This window comes from Mytilus galloprovincialis, chromosome 5 (genome assembly GCF_965363235.1).
Source record: "Mytilus galloprovincialis chromosome 5, xbMytGall1.hap1.1, whole genome shotgun sequence".
In the NCBI taxonomy this organism is placed as follows: Eukaryota; Metazoa; Mollusca; class Bivalvia; order Mytilida; family Mytilidae; genus Mytilus; species Mytilus galloprovincialis.
Window position 1 is genome coordinate 38,386,808 of NC_134842.1, and position 19,451 is coordinate 38,406,258.

The window sequence follows — 19,451 nt, forward strand, 5'->3', positions numbered from 1 at the left end:
CACCAAAGTTGCACTGGATTTAGTGCAAATACTTACTCAACAGCCACAGTAAACAATGACATTGTGCAATGCCAAAACAAATGCATCGACATATTTTATTACCATTTAAAGGCATATGTGTATACCAATACAATTTAGTATGATTTAAGTTTTTCGATAACAAAATCAAAACTTATGCCAAGGAAAAACAAAGATCTAAATACTGTGTTGAATTGGGAACCTTTTTAAAATAAGTTTATTGAAACATTTATTTGTTTACCCGGATCGTAATAACATTTAACCGTAAAACAGAGAATGTACTATTTCGCCTTAGATATGTTTTACAAGCAAATTTGGAAACCTAATCTTTGTACCTGAAAAATTTCGCAAAAGTTTTATGTCATTTGGAGTAACAAAATTCCTGACTTCATTATTTTCAAGAACTACGTAGATTCCGCTTATTGAAGTCCTAAACATTATTTTCCATTTCCATTCTGTATTCTATCACAGACCACGACTGTTGATAAATGACATTTAATTCACATCATATACATGTTGTTTTTTAAAGATATAAGCCCGGGTCACAACAAACCTACGACATCTATGCAGCACCAAGACGTGACATTTGGTTGCATTGTGGGTCATATGCGATCATATTGTCAGCATTTATGATAACAGCGAACAATATTGAAAGGAAATGGCACCCAATAAATCGGGCCTTCTTCATAGATTAGTAGTTCTTAGTCAAACGCACGAGTGACTAAGACTGTTGTGCAACATTTGTTCGACAGTTACACGCGCATCCCATGAATTTAAAACCCTGTAAAAATAGCAACAAACAAGTCACGATTGTCGTACGACTGTCGCACGACTTTCGCCCGATGCACTTGCGACAAAATTACAATTTTTTTTTCTGGATTCATTTTATTTTGGCAATGTTTTCGAATCATTCGTCATTTCGAAATATCTATAGAATTATACTCATGAACGTTCAAAAGTCGAACATAATCTCCTTTAAGTAAATCAAAGTAACATCTAAAACAAAATTAATCAATAAACCATTATGAACCACAGAATTTAATTACCAATGAAGCAAAAGTTCAAATTATTAGCATGTGTGTTGACAATATAGCGTTTTATGGGTGCAGTTAAAATGATAAGTTATGTCAACACTTGTAGTGAAATAACATTATTTAACATATTAAGCACATTATCATAAAATTTCATAAAAATAGCAAATCGAATTATTTTTAATTATATTACGGGGTTTTGTAATTCATAAGATCATGTAAATGAGTAAGGTTGAAAAATATTAAAATTTTAATAATTTTCTGTGTCGATGTTTTTGCCCAATGACTACTTTTAGGATATTTCTAGAGAATAAAGGTGCATAACTAAAAACTGTAAGTTTTCTATGACACTACGAAATATACTCTCGACACGGCAATTTGTGATTGTAATTAGTGTTTTGACAATAGGAAACAACTAATATTGGTTTAGATTAAACTTTTGGTTATAACTTTTTGATCATTTTGTTTTGTATATGTTAGGTTAAGTTTTGTATTTCAATATTGCTTTGCATGTGCGTACAGCTGTAAACATCAATTCCGCTTTTTGAATATTGGATTATCTAGTTTAATCTGTTTGGAATAAATACACAAAAATAGGAATCAACAATTCATTAAATCAATATATAACGCAGTTCAGTGCACAATGCCTTGTCTTGGTTTACTCACATTATCAGTAATAAAAAATACGCCGCGTGAATTCAACACTCTTATAAATATGATTAAAGAGTCAACTTTCACAATTAAACAATAAACAAGAAAATATTGTAAAACATGCACGTTTTAAAGTAGAGTCTATGCGTAAATAATACAGTAAATACTATGAAAAGAAACACTTCGAGAACAACAAAAAAGACATAAACGATTGTAAACTAAAACATAAATTGCATTGCCTTTTTTCTATTTTTTTTTCATTGGTAAAACAAAACCGTTTGTTTAAAAAAATCATCGTTTAAGGCCATATCGTGTCCAAATATGGGAAGCTTAACATACACCTTAAACATCTTTAATCCTTTGTGAGTATCATCATTTGTAACATGTTCATGTTATTCAAATGAAATATTAGAAAAAAAACGAAGAAAAACAATAATAACGAAAACCTCCTCTTTTTTACAAATGTTATATTAATCTGGTATTTACTTACTGTACGTGTCGTTCACAAAAAATACTATCACCCATCTACATAGGAGACGTATTTTTGTTAACTGAACTTTCTATAGAATAAATGGACTGACGACCATTTAATTTCATCTGTATACTGTATTTTATCAAATGATATGAGAAAATCAGCTCTAATACGGATAAAGCAGCCTTTGCAATACTGAAAACATTCCACTGTCGATATGAATCTAGAGTAAATATTCCTTTAGGAACAGGGTCATGCAATACGGAAAAAACATCATGGGCTTAAATGGGACTTTAACTTCCGGTTTAAATTTTCTTACGCCTTACGATATAACTTAAAATCATAGAATAAAAAGTTTTGAAGTCTTGAAACGGAAATATTTTACAGGAATTTCGAGTACGACTTACGATTACTGACATTAATTGTAATAGCAAAATATTAAGTACTTAGACGAGAAATCATTTCAAACTGACAATGTTACCAAAAAATCCATGGACGTACAATATGCGAACAGACAAGTTCTCCCAAGTTCAGATATGAAATTCTGTATTTCTTTACGGTACGTTTCGTTAAAGACATGGAATAGAAGTGTTATGAACGAACTGGTTGTTTCTGTATTAACCCAGTTATAGATTATCAAGTCTCGGGTCCAATACATATAACCTCGAATCTAAATCAGGACCAATACAGAAACAGCCAGTTAAAACACTACATTATGATATAGTAACTTTTATAGATAATCTGTATTTTCTTCACGGTAAGTTTCTTATAAGTTTTTTTATAGAAGTTTTATTCACTGGCTGTTTCTGTATCAGCTCTGTTATAGATCCTCGATCAGCTGTATTGGCAATCGACTCTTTGAGTCTCGGGTCAAATACAGATAACCTGGAATCTATAACAGGACCAATACAGAAACAGCCAGTGAATTACACTATAGTATCAACTTAATCATTTTTGAGAATTAAGTGTGCTATAACGTAAACACAAATGCACACTTTATTTTTTTACAGAGTAGAAGTGCCACATCGTTTTGACATACGAATGACAGGATATACTCTTGCATGTGGCATACAGGAGGGTGCAGATGTTGTATTGAGAAAAAACGACAGCATTACAGGTTATCTAATTTTATATTTGAATTTTATTTGTCTATTAGGGTTTTTTTATACTTTGTGGTATTCTGTTTGTCTTAGACATATTGTTCGAATTTCAACTGAAGATGTGGTGTTTCTTCGACATAAATGTTTTGGATATCCTCTTTGTAGTACTAGTTTTATCGATTAAAGTTATAAAATAACCCCAATAGAACAATTAATCAAATATGCACTTATTCATTCCAGATATCGTATTTTAAGTTTAATTTAATTTGTAATTCCGAAGATAGATTGATAGTTTAGAAGGAAATTACGAAGATCTGTGAAAGTATGAAAAAAGTTTGAGTGTATTAACACAAACACAACAAAACATTAATTTGACTTTCAAAATTGATTGAAACCTGTGCAACACAATACGAATTTGTTATTTTTCAAGAGTTCTGACATAATCGGTAAATTCTTGATTTTACAGGGTTCCTATTCGGTATCCATTTCGTTATACTCTTCCTCACTTTAATTGATTAGGCCTTATTACGCTACGCAAATTTCTTTATATATTAGGCAAAGTAGTTGAAATTCACGATTTTAAAAGAAAAACCTTCAGAAGTGATGCAATAGTCAAATGGGGAACTGACCATGAATCATGTCATGCTGTTGGTCGAGAAGGTAAATGTGAACTGATGATATTGACAAAGACGAAAGGAGTACAATACTATGAAGACCTTTTACCTTCCGTAACAAAAGGTATATATCTATATATATTACATTTTTTGGCCGAGATTCTCTTTCTATCTTTAAATCGATGATGATGTTAAAAATTAATGTTAAATAAATGTATTGATAATATGAGAGTATAATCATGATAGTAGAAGCATAAGAAACTTGCGTTATCTTATATTTATAACCCTTTCGAACCTTTGGGTTCTAAAAATCCACATTATGTTTCTGGTTGTAAAAAGTCAGTACATGTCTGACTTATTTTTTTTTTTTATCTTTAATCAATTTAGAAAAATTGAACAGAAATTGAAACAAAAACATAGGTTATTTGTACCGTTTTTTTTAAAGAACAACTGTTGACTTAGTCGACGGATAAAAAGCTTTAAAGTGTTGAAGTTTCAGTAAGAAATACATAGATGAATGGTATATTAGTTTTTCAACAACAACAAAAAAGATTGATCGTTTAACTTAGTGCCTTCTTTTAGCCAATTGTCTGTTCAGATAACAGGTGTTCCAATGCGTTACCTATAAGTCGAATAAAATATATCTGTTTATAAAGATAGAAAATCGATGTTTTAATCGTTTATTTTCAGCAAGTTGGTGTTTATAAATGATGACTTATGCAAACTAAAAAGATTGTGTTTCCTCAAGGCACATGCTTCCATAGTCGATATTTACGTCTTTTTGATTATTTCAAAAATTATAGTCTGGTCTAACGTTCATATGTAGAGCGAAGTGAAATATTATAATATGACGTGGTTCTTTCGCTTTGTGAATAAACCCATGCTCTTAATCCAATAAAAGGTGTTTGAACATGCGTATGTATATTGACTACACCACATAATAATGTATTTTATCAAATTGGTATGCACTTGATATATTTTATTAATTACAACACTTCTAATTCTTAAATGATGCACACGTTATTACTAATTTATTCATTATGGCTGTCATGTGATGCAATTCGAAATTGACATATTTGACCTAGATTAGACAACCATTCATACTGGCTGTTCAAAACTCCTCTCTCTGAAAAATTACATTGACATTTGTTTGCTTTATCCCAAACAAAAAGGGAGGTTAATGGAAGAGCATACATAATCACTCTATACATCTATAGGCGAGTGATATGAGAGCCAAATTTACATTTTTAATGCACCTACCTAACACACGGCTAAATTATATATCACTAGAAAGCTAAGAATATGTACTTTCTAAATATCCCGGTCGTCAAAAGAAATTATGGTGCATTTTTTTTTAAATCGAGGTCAAAGGTCATGGGTGCAATTTCAATTCACGGATACTTCCAGTTGTAAAATCGAGTCAAAACAAATGCAAAAACGAAACGATTTTATAGGAATGCTGTATTACTGTTGGGAAAATATATTTCTATCATAATATTAATTAATTTTGGTTGATTTTAACGGTAACGCATGTTACATAACGTTTTCTCTCGGAGTCTTTGAAAATCAACATTTAAGTCACACAATGTATCTGTAGTCGTCCTTGCATTATCTAAATCATATAATGCCTCCATATCATTTGATTGCACGTATTTACAAACATATATATCTGCAAATTTGATATAAATAATCCGAAACAAAATATTTGAAGCAAGGGGAAAATATAACATATGACGTATTTTTAATTGTTTAGAAAAGTCCCATGATGAGCTGTTTATTAAAATTGAGGAAACGTATGGTCTCTTATTATATAATTAGTTTGAAAGCCTGACAACCATAGAGCAGATTTTCTTTTATATATGTTGCAATATGTTGATATATAAAAAAGAAGATGTGGTATGATTGCCAATGAGACAACTATCCACAAAAGACCAAAATGACACAGACATTAACAACTCATACATCACTAAATCAGATATGATAAGAGTATTAACAAACATAAGTAAAATGAGTAAAGTGCTACTGGTATATTTATATCAACAAATTGACAATTTTAATATAAAACATCACAAGGAAAATGTGATCACTCATTGTACGTCAAAATGTGTTTGATTTAACTTCAGTCGGCCGCCGTGTATCTTGAGATATATAATTAATCAAACAATACTTGACAAAGTAGTTAGTACTCTTTTTAAATATTACACTAGTGATGACGTTCGTCTACTTTGGCACTAAGTATTACGTTTTTTTTTATCTTGTTTCACCGCTTCAAACGGAGGACAAGGCTATCCTAATATTAAACCTTTTATTTGGCTTTCTAATGTTAAAATCCTGTGATCGAAACGTCGGACCAATGGGATGTTGGACCATTTAGGTGTCGGAATATTGCGATATCGGAATATTATAGCTTCATTTTCACTTGTAATCTCATCATTCTTATCGGTCAACATATCCATACAAAGACAACTTCCTTGGCATGGGCATATATCAGTACAGCAGAGGTTTTGCTCAAAGCGGACACAATATCTACTATATATATATACAGATTGAATTAAAATTTTGGAATGGACATGAGGGATTTGTCAAAGAGACACCAACCCGCTAAAAAGCAGGCAACGGCCAAAAGCCACCAATGGGTCGTCAATGCAGCAAGAAACTCCCAAACCCGGAGGCGTTCTTCAGCTGGCCCCTAAACAAAAATGTACTACTTTGAAATGATAATGGACGTCATACTAAGCTTCCAAATATACTCAACAAGTTAAAATAAAAAATCATACAAAACTAAGAAACACACGATGCTCCTGACTTGGGACAGGCGCAAAATTGCGGCTGTGTTAAACATGTTTTTGGAAATCTCAACCCTCCCCCTATACCTATACCAATGCGTGAACAGATCAAATATTGTAGAAAGTTGGCTGACATCATACCGGACCGATGTTGCCTTCTAGCCAACCAAAGTCATACGGAAATCTTTTATTGTTTCTGTAGTTGGGTCGACATTGTCTTGGATAAAATTTTAACCCCCAGAAGAAAAATAATGCCATGTAGAATGTATGCCCCATTTTCATTGTTTCTAATCTCCTGATCACTCAAACTTGTTAATAGTTATCAAAGGTGTGTCCATAAATACGGTGCATTGGTAGTGATAAACCTAAATGAAAAAGAGTTAAAAAAATATTTACAGATAATATACATTCTACTAAAGCCATACATCTAAGAACTTTGTCAATAGGAATATCGTACGCTTTATTAACTGCCGCAGATGTGCCATCATCCAAAAGACAACACATAAATGTTTTTAAAGCAGGTGGCATAATTTCAATTGAATAATCCAGTGAAATGTTTTTAGATAATGGATATTCATCTGATTGTATTACAACTTTACCCTATATCTGCTTCCGTAAAGTAGCTGCATTAAGTGCTTGCAACCAGTTTCGCAGTCACTGCTCAGATCTTAAATTTTACAGACCGAATATCACAGTCATTTTAAACGGGTAATTTTCCGTCATTACGGCATAAGACAAAATTATAGAGCTACTGTATACAATATTGGATGTACATCGGCCTTGTTGAAGCTGTATACATGTAACTATAAATTGACCATGGTTTTTTAGTTTTTGTTGAAGCTGATAATATGTTGTGTAGTTTTCTCGGCGACGATCCTCGGGCAGAAATTAAGCCCGGTTAACTGATCAAGTAATTAAAGTTGTTAACCAGAATACTTCCTTGTGTACAGGGACGTCATCTTTAATCGTCGAAATGTTAGTAAAAGCTGTTTTATGTTAAGAACTAAATAGCTCTTTAATTTCTGATTTCAAATTTTGTAGCAAATATTTAGCGATGCAAGCTCGATGGTATAAAGATTTAATAGTAAATTTTCATGAGTTATTTTGTAAATCAGATCATTGTAGGAGATATATGTAGTAACACTCAATACAGCTTGAGTATGCGCCTCAGAGGATACCTTATGAAGTTGTGTAACTTGCTTATAGGCTTTATACATTTGCAAAATATACAAACAGACAAATCAGAATGAGTTGTAGATCTACTGTCCTCGTTGATATATGAGAAGATCTACTGGTCGGTAGAATTGGTACATGTAGTACAAAGTCTTTGTACAGACAAAACAGAAGTTGATAGGTTGTTCTTACTTTTGAAATATTTATAGCAACTCTTATGATATTTTGTATTTTCAAATGGGATGTTTTCATTTTTTTCATATTCATCGACCAGTCTTCTGTAAACTTCATCTTTTCGTTTTCCCACTGCGGCAATACAACTGTATCTTCATTTAAGTGTTAACTACATAGTTTCTATGTAGTAAATATATGACAGACTATGCATCTGTGTCTATAAATGGATAGTTTTTTTCCTTTTTAGCAAAGGAAGGGTTTCATTGTGAACTGGACTGTGAAAATTTGACACGACTCGGAAGATTTTCTACAATTTTCCGATACGATTCCTTATTTAGAAAGGGGTGAATTCTACAGAACTCAAAAACTATGTTTTACTTTGATTTGATCTTTATTTTGGACGATTGTATATCTATTTAAGTTACACTGAAGTTAAAGATAGAAATAGAACCGTTTAAATATGATTCATCGTACTCTAATAGCACTATTAAATACACGGAAATCGACTAAGGTAGCACTCCACAGTTAGAAAATAAAATTAAAAATGAGCCACAAAATGTTTTATCATCTCCTATTCCTGGATTTCTAATACATTAACCTAACTGTTTGTGTTGTACATGTGCATATGTATGTAATCAGTATATTCCATAGATTTGATTTTCAAAAGTTAAAAGAGTGAAAAGTAATTCCTTTTATGTGTATCCATGGCAACATTCTGCATTTATTTACCATAAAATATTGCAAAAAGGGGGGTGGACATGTCACATATCCCCCCAAAATTTTTATCAAACTAGAATTTCAATGCCTTTGAGTGATACCTTTTTAGAAACTGTTTTCATAAATCTTCCTAATGATCAAATAAAAAATGGGTGTCTTTCGCCTCATTTTTTCGTAAAATCCAATCACAAAGTTCGTGCGATAAAAAGTTGGAAAAAAACATTGCAATAATTGCCGGACCAATGTATGGTAGGGACATGCAAATACGGACTGTCATACAGAAAACAGCCTATATTACATACATTACATAATCTTGATGTTCATATAAACCCAATACAAAGGCTATTTTAATACTCAGCTATCCAAAAATGAATTTTATTGCACACTAGCTCTCATATTTGAAAAATCCACAGGGGCCAAAATGCGAAACTACACACCTAACTGTGGAGTGCTACCTAATATATTAAGTAAAAAACGATAACGAAATAGATAAGGGGTTCCGGAAATTATAATGATTTTACCCAACATCATAAAATTACAGAAATTCGTGATTTTAAGAAATGTTGAGATAAAGTCTTGATCTTCAATGAAAAAACGATAACTGATGAGTAATTTGGTGTGATCTAAAACGGATAGATTGCAAAAACATTTAATAAAAATTTAATTGTAGATCCGAAAAGGTCGGGATTATGAAAATTTTCGTACAAAATGTCAAATATTTAGAAGGAATGCAAAAGCATGCGGACTTACAGTTGTAAATATTGTTTTTCATTATTTTAAGAATCTAATTCACTTAATTATTCTGTCTAAAAGAAGAGATACGGCTAATTTCCTTTGCTTGAAAAACATGTCGTAATTATATAATTTTCAACTAATTTCTGAAATAAACGTCAATTTTACAAAAACTGCACCGTACGATTTTGTGACGACCGGGCAAAAATCAAAGTTTAATCATTATTCTTTCATTTAAAAAAAAAATTAGCCGTGTGTTAGGTGGGTGCATTAAAGTCCTTAACTAGACGTCTTTTTCAAATATTACACTCGCCTACTACACATCGGACATAGAAATTACCTGAGTTGTCCTTATCAGAATCGAAATAATTGATGCAAGCTATACTTTATTGAAGTTTTAACATGGGTACTCATTATAATTGTGTTATTTAAGCCCTCACTATCGCTCGGGCATACATAATTACGAATATAATACTAACTAGATATAGGAAGATGTGGTGTGAGTGCCAATGAGACAACTCTCCATACAAATAACAATTTAAAAAGTAAACCATTATAGGTTAAAGTACGGCCTTCAACACGGAGCCTTAGCTCACACCGAACAACAAGCTATAAAGGGCCCCAAAAATAACCCATGTTAAAACTACAATAAAGTATAGCTTGCATCAATTATTTGTAAAAAAATGGGATTTTTTTAAATGCAAACTTGAAAAGTCAAATTGCCATCTTCTACAAAATTGTAGAACTTACCTACGATTTACAATTAAGCCCATTAGTAAACTTCTTAAGTCTTAGTTAGGGACAACATCAAGTTCAAAAGCTAATTAATAATATATTGTATCTTAACTCCTCTGAAATCATACCATGCATTAATATGACAAGCTTATAAACATTTTTTTATTAGAATATGCAAAAGTTGGTGTACGAGTAGTCAAGGAGGATACAGGTAACGATGATAATGAAAGAGAAGATTGCGTCGGTACAATCGTTTCCATTCAGCAGGTAAACATATATCGTTATAACTATCTTAATTCCAACGATGAACTTGACGAGCACGGAATTCTATTGATTCAGAATTAAATGTTTGCCATCGTCAAGTTTATGAAACCTTCTTACGAATGAGCCCTAATAGAAAATTTCCCACTGAAGCAAAAATTTGTCAAAAGATGTTCTGTTTCTGATCTTAGGATACTTAATTGTTTTTCAGAACCTAATTATTTCTGTGCTGTACAGTCAATTAAGTTCTTCGATATCATGATAAGTTCAAATAAATTTGATAATTATAATGCTTATATACCTACCCTTATCCATATCTGTGAAATTATATTCCGCGTTTAAATATCTATATCTGACGGGATGAAATAACTATATCAAGCGGACTGAGCAGTATTTCGATGACAATAATACGTTGTTGTATACGGTTGTTGTTGTTCTTTTCTATTGTTATTTTCAGGCTAAGCTATGGGTTTTTTTCAGATATGTACACAATGTATACACTGCATTGTATAGTCATCGCCGCCTTGTATAAGGAATTATCGGTCGTCCCTCGGCTCACCTCAAAATAAGATTACCAATTGACCACTTTTTTTATGATTAACGCATTGCTGTTTGGGACAAAAACAGTTGCTACACTGATTAAAAAATGCATTTCAAAACAAATTCTAAAATCACTCTTTTCACAATGATATAAATGTTTATTGATAAAGTCATGAGTTCATCGAATGTAGTTTTTCATCTTTTGGTCTAAACCAAGAACTTTTTTATACATAACAGTGAATAAAAACGTTGTACTGACTTATGTTAACTTTGGAAGAGTAAATGTGTTTGGGAACAATGGGACCCTAATGTCTCCTAATGTGCTTATTTCTTTGCAATATTACAGGGAACAGACAATGAATTATTGGTTCATGTTCAATGGGACAACGGCACAAATATTAGTTACAATTTGAAAGATAAAAAGTTGAGAATATTCGATAATGGACCTGCAGGTACAGAAAAAAAAAGATAGTGATTTCTTTTTTATTATTGAACAAAGTTTTTATTTCAAAGCGATTTCTTTGAGTCGTTAATAACAGTAAGAAAGTTTCTGTTTACGTTGGAATGATTTAATCTGCATTATAAGAAGTAAAAATGAAACACTTTATATGTATTTGTCAACGATCAAAAAACTTTTGCAAATCAATAATTTGCATGCTCTCCACCCTAAACATGGTAATTGGTTGGACTATAATGGATACTGTTTATATTTGTCAAATGCATATTTTTTGCACAAAAACAACCAAAACAAATCTTTATTGCCTTTTAGAATATGCGGACAGGTTGAACTTCTAGGACTGTAAACCTGCTTTATTTCAACCGATGATTTGAATTTTTCAATACGTTGCAAAAGATTCGTTACATGAAGAACAATACAGAATAGATACTAGTTATATTTGTTCAGCAGCTCAACCGTTAAGATTTATAATGTGTATGTACTTTTTTTTTATTTAAGAAACATCGACCGCCGCTTTTTAACACTGTTAGTCACATAATGTGGTAGTGACTTACTTCTATGTTAATTTCATAAGGGATGAGAGTGAACTTATCTTGCGACTATCTTAACATGTGGTATTAAGAAAAGTAGCCTATCAAAGTGATTACGTCTTTAATAGCGTTAGTATTAAGAACCTACTTTCATTGATCTATGAAAAAAATGCAAATTATAACAACTTGTTAGCTTTAAAATTGTTTTTATAAATTTATTTCAATCGTTCATCAATTTCTTCGTCTTTTGAAATTGTGTTATTTATAAGGTGACTTAACACAACCAGTTACCGTGTATTTTTATTGGCCCCATATATATCGTTCTAGGTCATTAACAGACTTTGTAACGACTTTATCTTACCGACTATCTTTAACATGTGATATTTAGAATAGTGAGTCTTCAATACCGTTTGTATAAAGAACTAATTTCCATTGTTCTATACAAAAGCAAATGCCACCAATTACAACTTGTGATTCAATAATTTATTTCAATAGCTCATAATAATTTCTCCGTCTGTTAGAATATTTTTCCTCAAAACCGAGTTGTTATAATAAAAGGACGTAACACAACTAATCACCGTGTATTGAATTGAGCGCTGCCTACTGACCTAATATGTGATATACACGGTTTCGACGCGGTTGCTCTAAAATAAATCATGTTTCTAGAAATATATAGGAGGTAAGATAAATTCATATATCGTCTTCAATGCTCTTCAACTTTGTTCCTGTTTTGGCTGATAATTATTTTGATCTGATCGGCGCTGATGCCTCCTATGTAGATATCAAATTATAAGCCTGATACTTGTGATAACTATATACAAATCATAAATTGCGAAAAATCCGATTTTCATTATTCCACTCATATCATAAACATATCCTGGTATATATGGGATAACATCCCTAATGCGCCTCGAAATGAGGAACTCAAAAGTCACGTGTAAAGAAAAAATCCCTGTGTAGTGATATTGGACATGTTTATATTTTTAACAAATGACTGAACCTAATTATTTGTGGTGATTAGGAAAGTAGAGGAACATAGAATAAATGTGTAAAAATTATGGAGCTATTCAATGTGTTCAAAGTATTAAATTTTCAAAGAACTTATTGTGTTAAAAAGGGGATATTTTACCACAAGGAGCCGCATCACAAAAGGATGTTCGGGGTTTGCTAATTTACGGAAAAAGTAATCTCACTTCGTACCCCGAAAATTTAACCACATATGTAAAAATGTCACAGCTTCGAAACGAGCTATCATACATATCCAAGTTTACGATATGGACTGAGCTACAAGAAAAAATGTTACTATTACCGCCTATGTAAAACAATTAAAGATATTCAGCCATATGGTGAGTTTATTTACAACCACTGCTGGTGGTGTTTATATTCGCAAGCCTAGAGGTCAGGACTTCTGTGTTGACATAAATTAACATTGATAGGATCATAGTTATATATCATTTGTTTTTAAAACTTTACATATTTGAAAAACTAAAGTTTTCCTACCTTAGGAATAGATAACCTCAGCTGTATTTTGCAAAATACAAGGAACGTTCGGTACTCAATGCTCTTTAATTTCGAACATTATTGTCCTTTTTTTACCTTTTTTTATTCGAGCATATCTGATGAGTCTTTTCAAGACAAAACAGTCATCTGGCGCAAATACAAAATTTCAATCCTTGCATTATGATGAGTTTATTTATTATTCCAATGATTTGCTCTGCCATGATTCTGTATGACAGGAAAATTGTAAATGTAAATAGCGCAATAATAATATGTGTACTCGATCGTTCTAAACAATCAGTAGAACAAATAAATATCAGACCAATGTATTGCAACGAATGTTTAGTATGTTTAAACGTCGACGTCTCTAATACATCTAGATAGTGAGTTGAGAACAATACTTTCGGATAAAACATATGATTCAAATTCAAGAATTTGTATAGTTTTATTTAACACTTTATAGCAGCAGCTGTATATGAAGAGTATATCTGCTAGTTGATTCGAGGCTCCAGAGCCTCCGTTACTTATCATTATTTTATTAATAGAGGGTTGCTGCTTAAAAGGAACATAATAAACCAAGTTGAGTGACATTTTCCAAAATTCTGCGGGCGCCATCAATAGTTGTTTGACTGTTATGAAATAGATCGATTTCAAAGATGACAATGGATAGGTATCAATTGTCGTATTCACAATTAAGTCCTTATTTCCTTTAATATTGAATCAGTGTATTAGATATATCATCAAGTGTTTAAATCACTTTAGCAACGAGACGGATGCCTACTGTTGTTTGTCTGTCCAGAGAACTTAAGATCACCATCGTGTTTTTTGTAGAATTCGTGTCGCTCAGACCTTTTTTTTTATTTTATGCCTCTCTTTTACCTTAATCTTACATTCTATGTTTCTTCAACAATTTTAGAAACTTTTTTTTATTCATGTAAGGCAAAAGCTGCTTTTGAATTTGATAAATGTACTGGGAAGGTAGGTATGAAATTGTTAACATTGTTCAAACTTAACGACATGAACGAGTACAACATCACTTATTGGCAAAGGATACCGCTTTATTTAAAATGAAGCATTCAGTCCATTTATTCATTGTCAGTATTCTTTGGAGCCAAATATCTGTTTTATTGTATGATACGTTTTAGGTTTTTTTTTTTTTTTTGGGGGGGGGGGGGTTCTGTAGTTCTAATGAACCAGAAAAAAGTGTGTGTACAACATGTTTAAGTAATGCAATTATCAAAAACAAACAGTAAGGATACTTCATAAACAATTTACTGCTTTTTATCCGTTTAAGGAATCCATCATGATCATATTTGCATGGAATGCAAAAAACCAGTGCAAGGAATGAGATGGAAATGCATGAAATGCAAGGATGAACCCAACAGTCTTTGCACTGACTGCTATATGTTAGGTAAACACAAAATAGCCGACCACATATTCTCCAGAATAGTGGAACCATCTAAAACGTAAGTATAACCTTCTGTTTGAAATACTGCGCAGTATTTTTGTTGGAATAAGGTTTTGAAAAATCAGAAATATACCAAGGGTAGACTTCTAGCTGCACGGTTACAAAATATAGTTACAATGTTATAAAGGTAAGTACATGTATGGTAAATTTTCGTTAAAAAAACTTTGAAATATAAAAAAGAAATTGTAATACTTGGTTTGTCAATCTCAAAACAGTGCTGATTTATTTTTCAAAAATGATGATTACATATTCGCCTCCTTATCTCTAAATTAAGAGTATTCTTAAAATGTCCATCATGACGAATGTGAAGATTCTCTTGCGTGTTACTTAGAATAAAATATTTAGAAAGCTTTAATTTGTAATAAATTATGAAAGATATCTTTGTGATGCCAACATTATAGATTTTTACTTTCAGATCAACAACTTTGAAAAGTAGAGACAATGCAACTCAGAAATTGTACTATGGTATTTTTGAAGAAACCAAAGTTTCGAAAATATTTCCACTACCAGGTAACATTATTATGACTAATTTTGGAATGCTTTAGATATGACATTTTGGCATATCAAATGCACAACTAATTTGGATAAGGACTTGAAAGAAAACGATACCGTCAATCATCGTTTCATCTAGGGTTGTAGTTTCAAGAAAGGGTCCTCAAGCTACACATTTTGTAAAACTCTTTCTTTTTCATGTTAGAAAGGCAAACCATACCTTTAATATTCCTCACTCGAAAAACAAACGCTATGGATAAAAAAAGAAACAGACAAACAGTACACAAAACAGAACATAAAAATTTAAAGACTATGGAATATGAATCCCATAGAAAAAAAGGAGGTGATCTCTCTTGCTCCGGAAACGTAACTTTACTTCAATTACAGAAATTATTGAAATATGCTGTCAAGGACAAATGAAAATTATTTTTGAAATAATACCTCAATCGGTGTCTGTGCATGATTTGTTGGTTCGTTTCGTTAGGTTGACAGCAACATCTTTTCGACTCTCCACATGTGACTACAATTTTATCAAACAACAGTTGCCTTTTTATGGAATGGTCATTTAAAAAAAAATCCGATTTCAAAGTAAGCAATTAGCCTTCTTTTTTTAAATAGAATAAAAAGGGGCCAGATATACTTAAGATAAATGCTAGAAATGAATAAATCTGTTATATCTTTGCAACACTTATTGGAAAACAACTTTATAGAGCTCCATGTATTCGTATGTTTTTATACCCCATCTGTATTTATTTTAATCATATTTAATTACCAGAGCAGAATAAAACCCAACCGCTTTATATATGATAGAAGACTTCTTTTAAAGACCTAGAAGACATTTTTTGTTTTGACTATTTTTATGTCATGAATTATACTTCGGAACGGATTGGGTTGGATAAGGTCTGTTATGTTACATGAATTATAAAATCAAAAGTTGATAGTACGACGTCAAATACAACTTTCGTAAATCGTACGACCACTAGATTTTTTTTATATATATTTCTGTTACATGGAGTGCATTTTACATTAAGGCTTTAAACTTCCTGCATTATGTGCAAAACTGCAAAATTTGTCAAAATAACCTTTTTTTGATATCATGTGTAAAATACATGCTAAATATTCGAAGTGCTAAGTTCTAATCCATGTTATCCAAGACATAGGTTACCTAAGCTGTATTTGGCACATTTTTTTTTAATTTGTGGTCTTCAATGCTCTTCAACTTAATTCTTCTTTGGTTTTCTAACTAATTTATCTGAGAGTCACATATGTAGACGAAACGCGCGTCTGGCGTATCTAATTATAAGCCTGGTGCCTATGATAACTATAAATAAGAGCAAAGATTTAACCAACACAGACATACTGCTACAAAAGGAATAACAAAGATTAAAAAAATGTATTATATATGTTTAGATATATTTATTGTTTATATTTATGTTGGATGGAAAAAATTCCCATTTACTTTTAAATACCATATCAATTTCGACATGTTTGGAACACAAAATTGCCATCACCAAAGTATTTGCCTGAACAAAGTATTAAGAATGTATCTACCTGTTCATTTATCGATAAATCTTTGATGTTATATTTTGTACCTGTAGAAACTTTTTAATACAAAAATGATACCACAATCTTGCTTTCAAGGTTGTCTCTAATCAGACAAATGAGATACGATCCTTTAAAATGTATTTCAATGAGATTTTTAATTCCAAACTGTTTCGTGTTGTCTTGATCGATTGTGACATTAGTCTTGTTTGAAATCAACCAGAATATTATCATAAACGTATTGTTGAAGATGATTAGTTACTTCCTGAATTAAAGTCAGCATCTCTTACAGACATTAGAATTGTTTAACATTACATATTATTTCGATAATTTGTCATATACTATCTTATAGTGAAAAACCAATCTAAATCAACAACGCTCCATTATAGACAAACTTGTTTTGTATACATATAAAGAAGAACTAATACATTGCCTTCCTCATTACAAAATGCTTTAAGACAAACTCTCCCTAAAATGATAAGTGTTACATTCGTATATATAGATTGTGTGTTTGACGCTTAAATGCAAGGTTTTCCTAAATTCTGAGCTTTGCAAATAATACTTCATATTTTTCTTTTTTTTGTGAAAATTTTAATTCTTTTATTTGAGTCACATCTTATAAAGCTGTCGGAAATTTGCTTTAATAATAACATTCGATTTAACTTATTTCAACGATGATTCCTATCCAGCGTGAAATTCAACTAATTGTTGACTGTTGATATTATCTAGGTGTCGATGGTGAAGTACTAACAATTTGTGATGGTCTGATTGACTACGGTAGATATGAAATTGAAGTAGAATGGTTGAATGAGAAAAGTCAAGCTAATCATACAAGCCGACACAGCATACTTGACCTTAAATGTGAGGCTATAGCAATAAGCTTTTATTATCCAGATCATCTTCCGATACTTGGAAAAGGTAACAATCATTACTCTCTAAATAATTTTTTACACGTTTTCTATTTGCAGAAAATATGTAAGTTGTGCTTTTATGTTCCAAACTGCTTTTTAGGTACTGTTGTTCGTTTTTTTGACGTTTTTTGCAATAGCATTGTAAGATTTTTTCAACCACTAATTTGAATATCCTTTATGCTACTTTTGTCTATTTTTTTGAACTCATGTACAAACATTTGAAGGTTCTGTAGTTACAAAAATTCTTACAAATACTTTAGTTGTTTGTTTTCTTTTATTGATGTAAATTTTACTTTCGTTCTTTCATCCAAGTGTTTCAATTGCACTTCATTCTAATGTTTGATACTGACCAATATGTAAAGATATATAAAACGACCAAAAATAATGATTTTGCAGCAATGGGCGCTTACCTCAATATAGAAAACCTATTCAATAAATACCAGGATTGTTTTTTTCATATGTATTGAAGCCTACTAACGTGATATTTTGTCACCCTTGCAAATGTGTTGACCGATGAGATGTGGGTACATTTTTGCTCTCTTTTGCTAGTGGTATGGTTCATGGTCTTATATAGATTCTAAAATGATAATATAATATTTGCGTGATCTTCTAATTAACAAATGGTTTCAGTACCCATTTTTGACTGTATATGGATTCCTGTCCAATTCATCTGGTCTCTGTGGGTTTTTTTTATAGATTATAAGATTTCAACACTTTTTTCTATAATGTTTATCTCCTGAATGGGTTTAAAAGATTTGAACATTGGTAACCTCCTTCTACTTGTTATAAACATTGATGGTTATATATTTCAACAGCTATTAAATCTTCTACGGTTGTAGTTGTCAAATCGTTATACTTTTTATTGCCTTGAGAATTTTGCATATCTCCCGTTTGAATGATTTCACACTAGTAAATGGTGGGGTCCTTTATAGTTTGTTGTTTGGTGCCAATGAGGCAACTCTCCAACCAAGTTTCAATTTGTAAAGTAAACAATTATTGGACAATGTTCGGCCTTTAACACGGAGCCGTATCTCAACCCAAACAGAAAGCTATAAAGAGCACAAAAAAATACCAATGTAAAACCATTCAAACTGGAAAACCATCGGTCTAATCTTAAAAACTATTAAAACTAAGGTGTTAGATTTAAAACATGTCACAAAGACAACCCAAACATTAGACAAACTGCTATCAAATAAAACCACGTACACAGATAAAAAAAAAAAATAATTGTGTGGTAAGTTAAAAATGAAGTACAGATTTATGTTTTACAAAATAAATACGTTGGTAATCATCATGTTTATAGTACGAGAACAGAAATTGAAACGTATCGTCACATCAAACACTTATCAAAGGTCATGTGTATTAAAAATAGTAAGACGAGATATAACACTAAATAAAGAAACATAGCAAAAATGCACATTCCCCGTCCGACGTATTAAACTATAATCCTGGGACATTTGATAACTATTGAAAGATATGTGTTACCCCTTATGAATCATTTAAAGATGTGTGTTGCTGGATTGTTGTCTTTTATGTTTACCTCACTTTTG

The 19,451-nt window shown here is 31.5% G+C and overlaps 1 protein-coding gene across 1 annotated transcript in view; it reads left to right on the forward strand.

Annotated features, from left to right (window-relative positions):
• The window catches only part of LOC143075771 (uncharacterized), an 85,797-nt gene that overhangs the window by 20,246 nt on the left and 46,100 nt on the right, over positions 1–19,451 (forward strand). Inside the window, exons 12-18 of the mRNA XM_076251330.1 lie at positions 3,183–3,289; positions 3,828–4,010; positions 10,373–10,470; positions 11,351–11,456; positions 14,783–14,954; positions 15,372–15,466; positions 17,720–17,908. Of these exons, the coding sequence (XP_076107445.1) occupies positions 3,183–3,289; positions 3,828–4,010; positions 10,373–10,470; positions 11,351–11,456; positions 14,783–14,954; positions 15,372–15,466; positions 17,720–17,908 (950 nt within the window). The remainder of the gene's footprint in view (positions 1–3,182; positions 3,290–3,827; positions 4,011–10,372; positions 10,471–11,350; positions 11,457–14,782; positions 14,955–15,371; positions 15,467–17,719; positions 17,909–19,451) is intronic.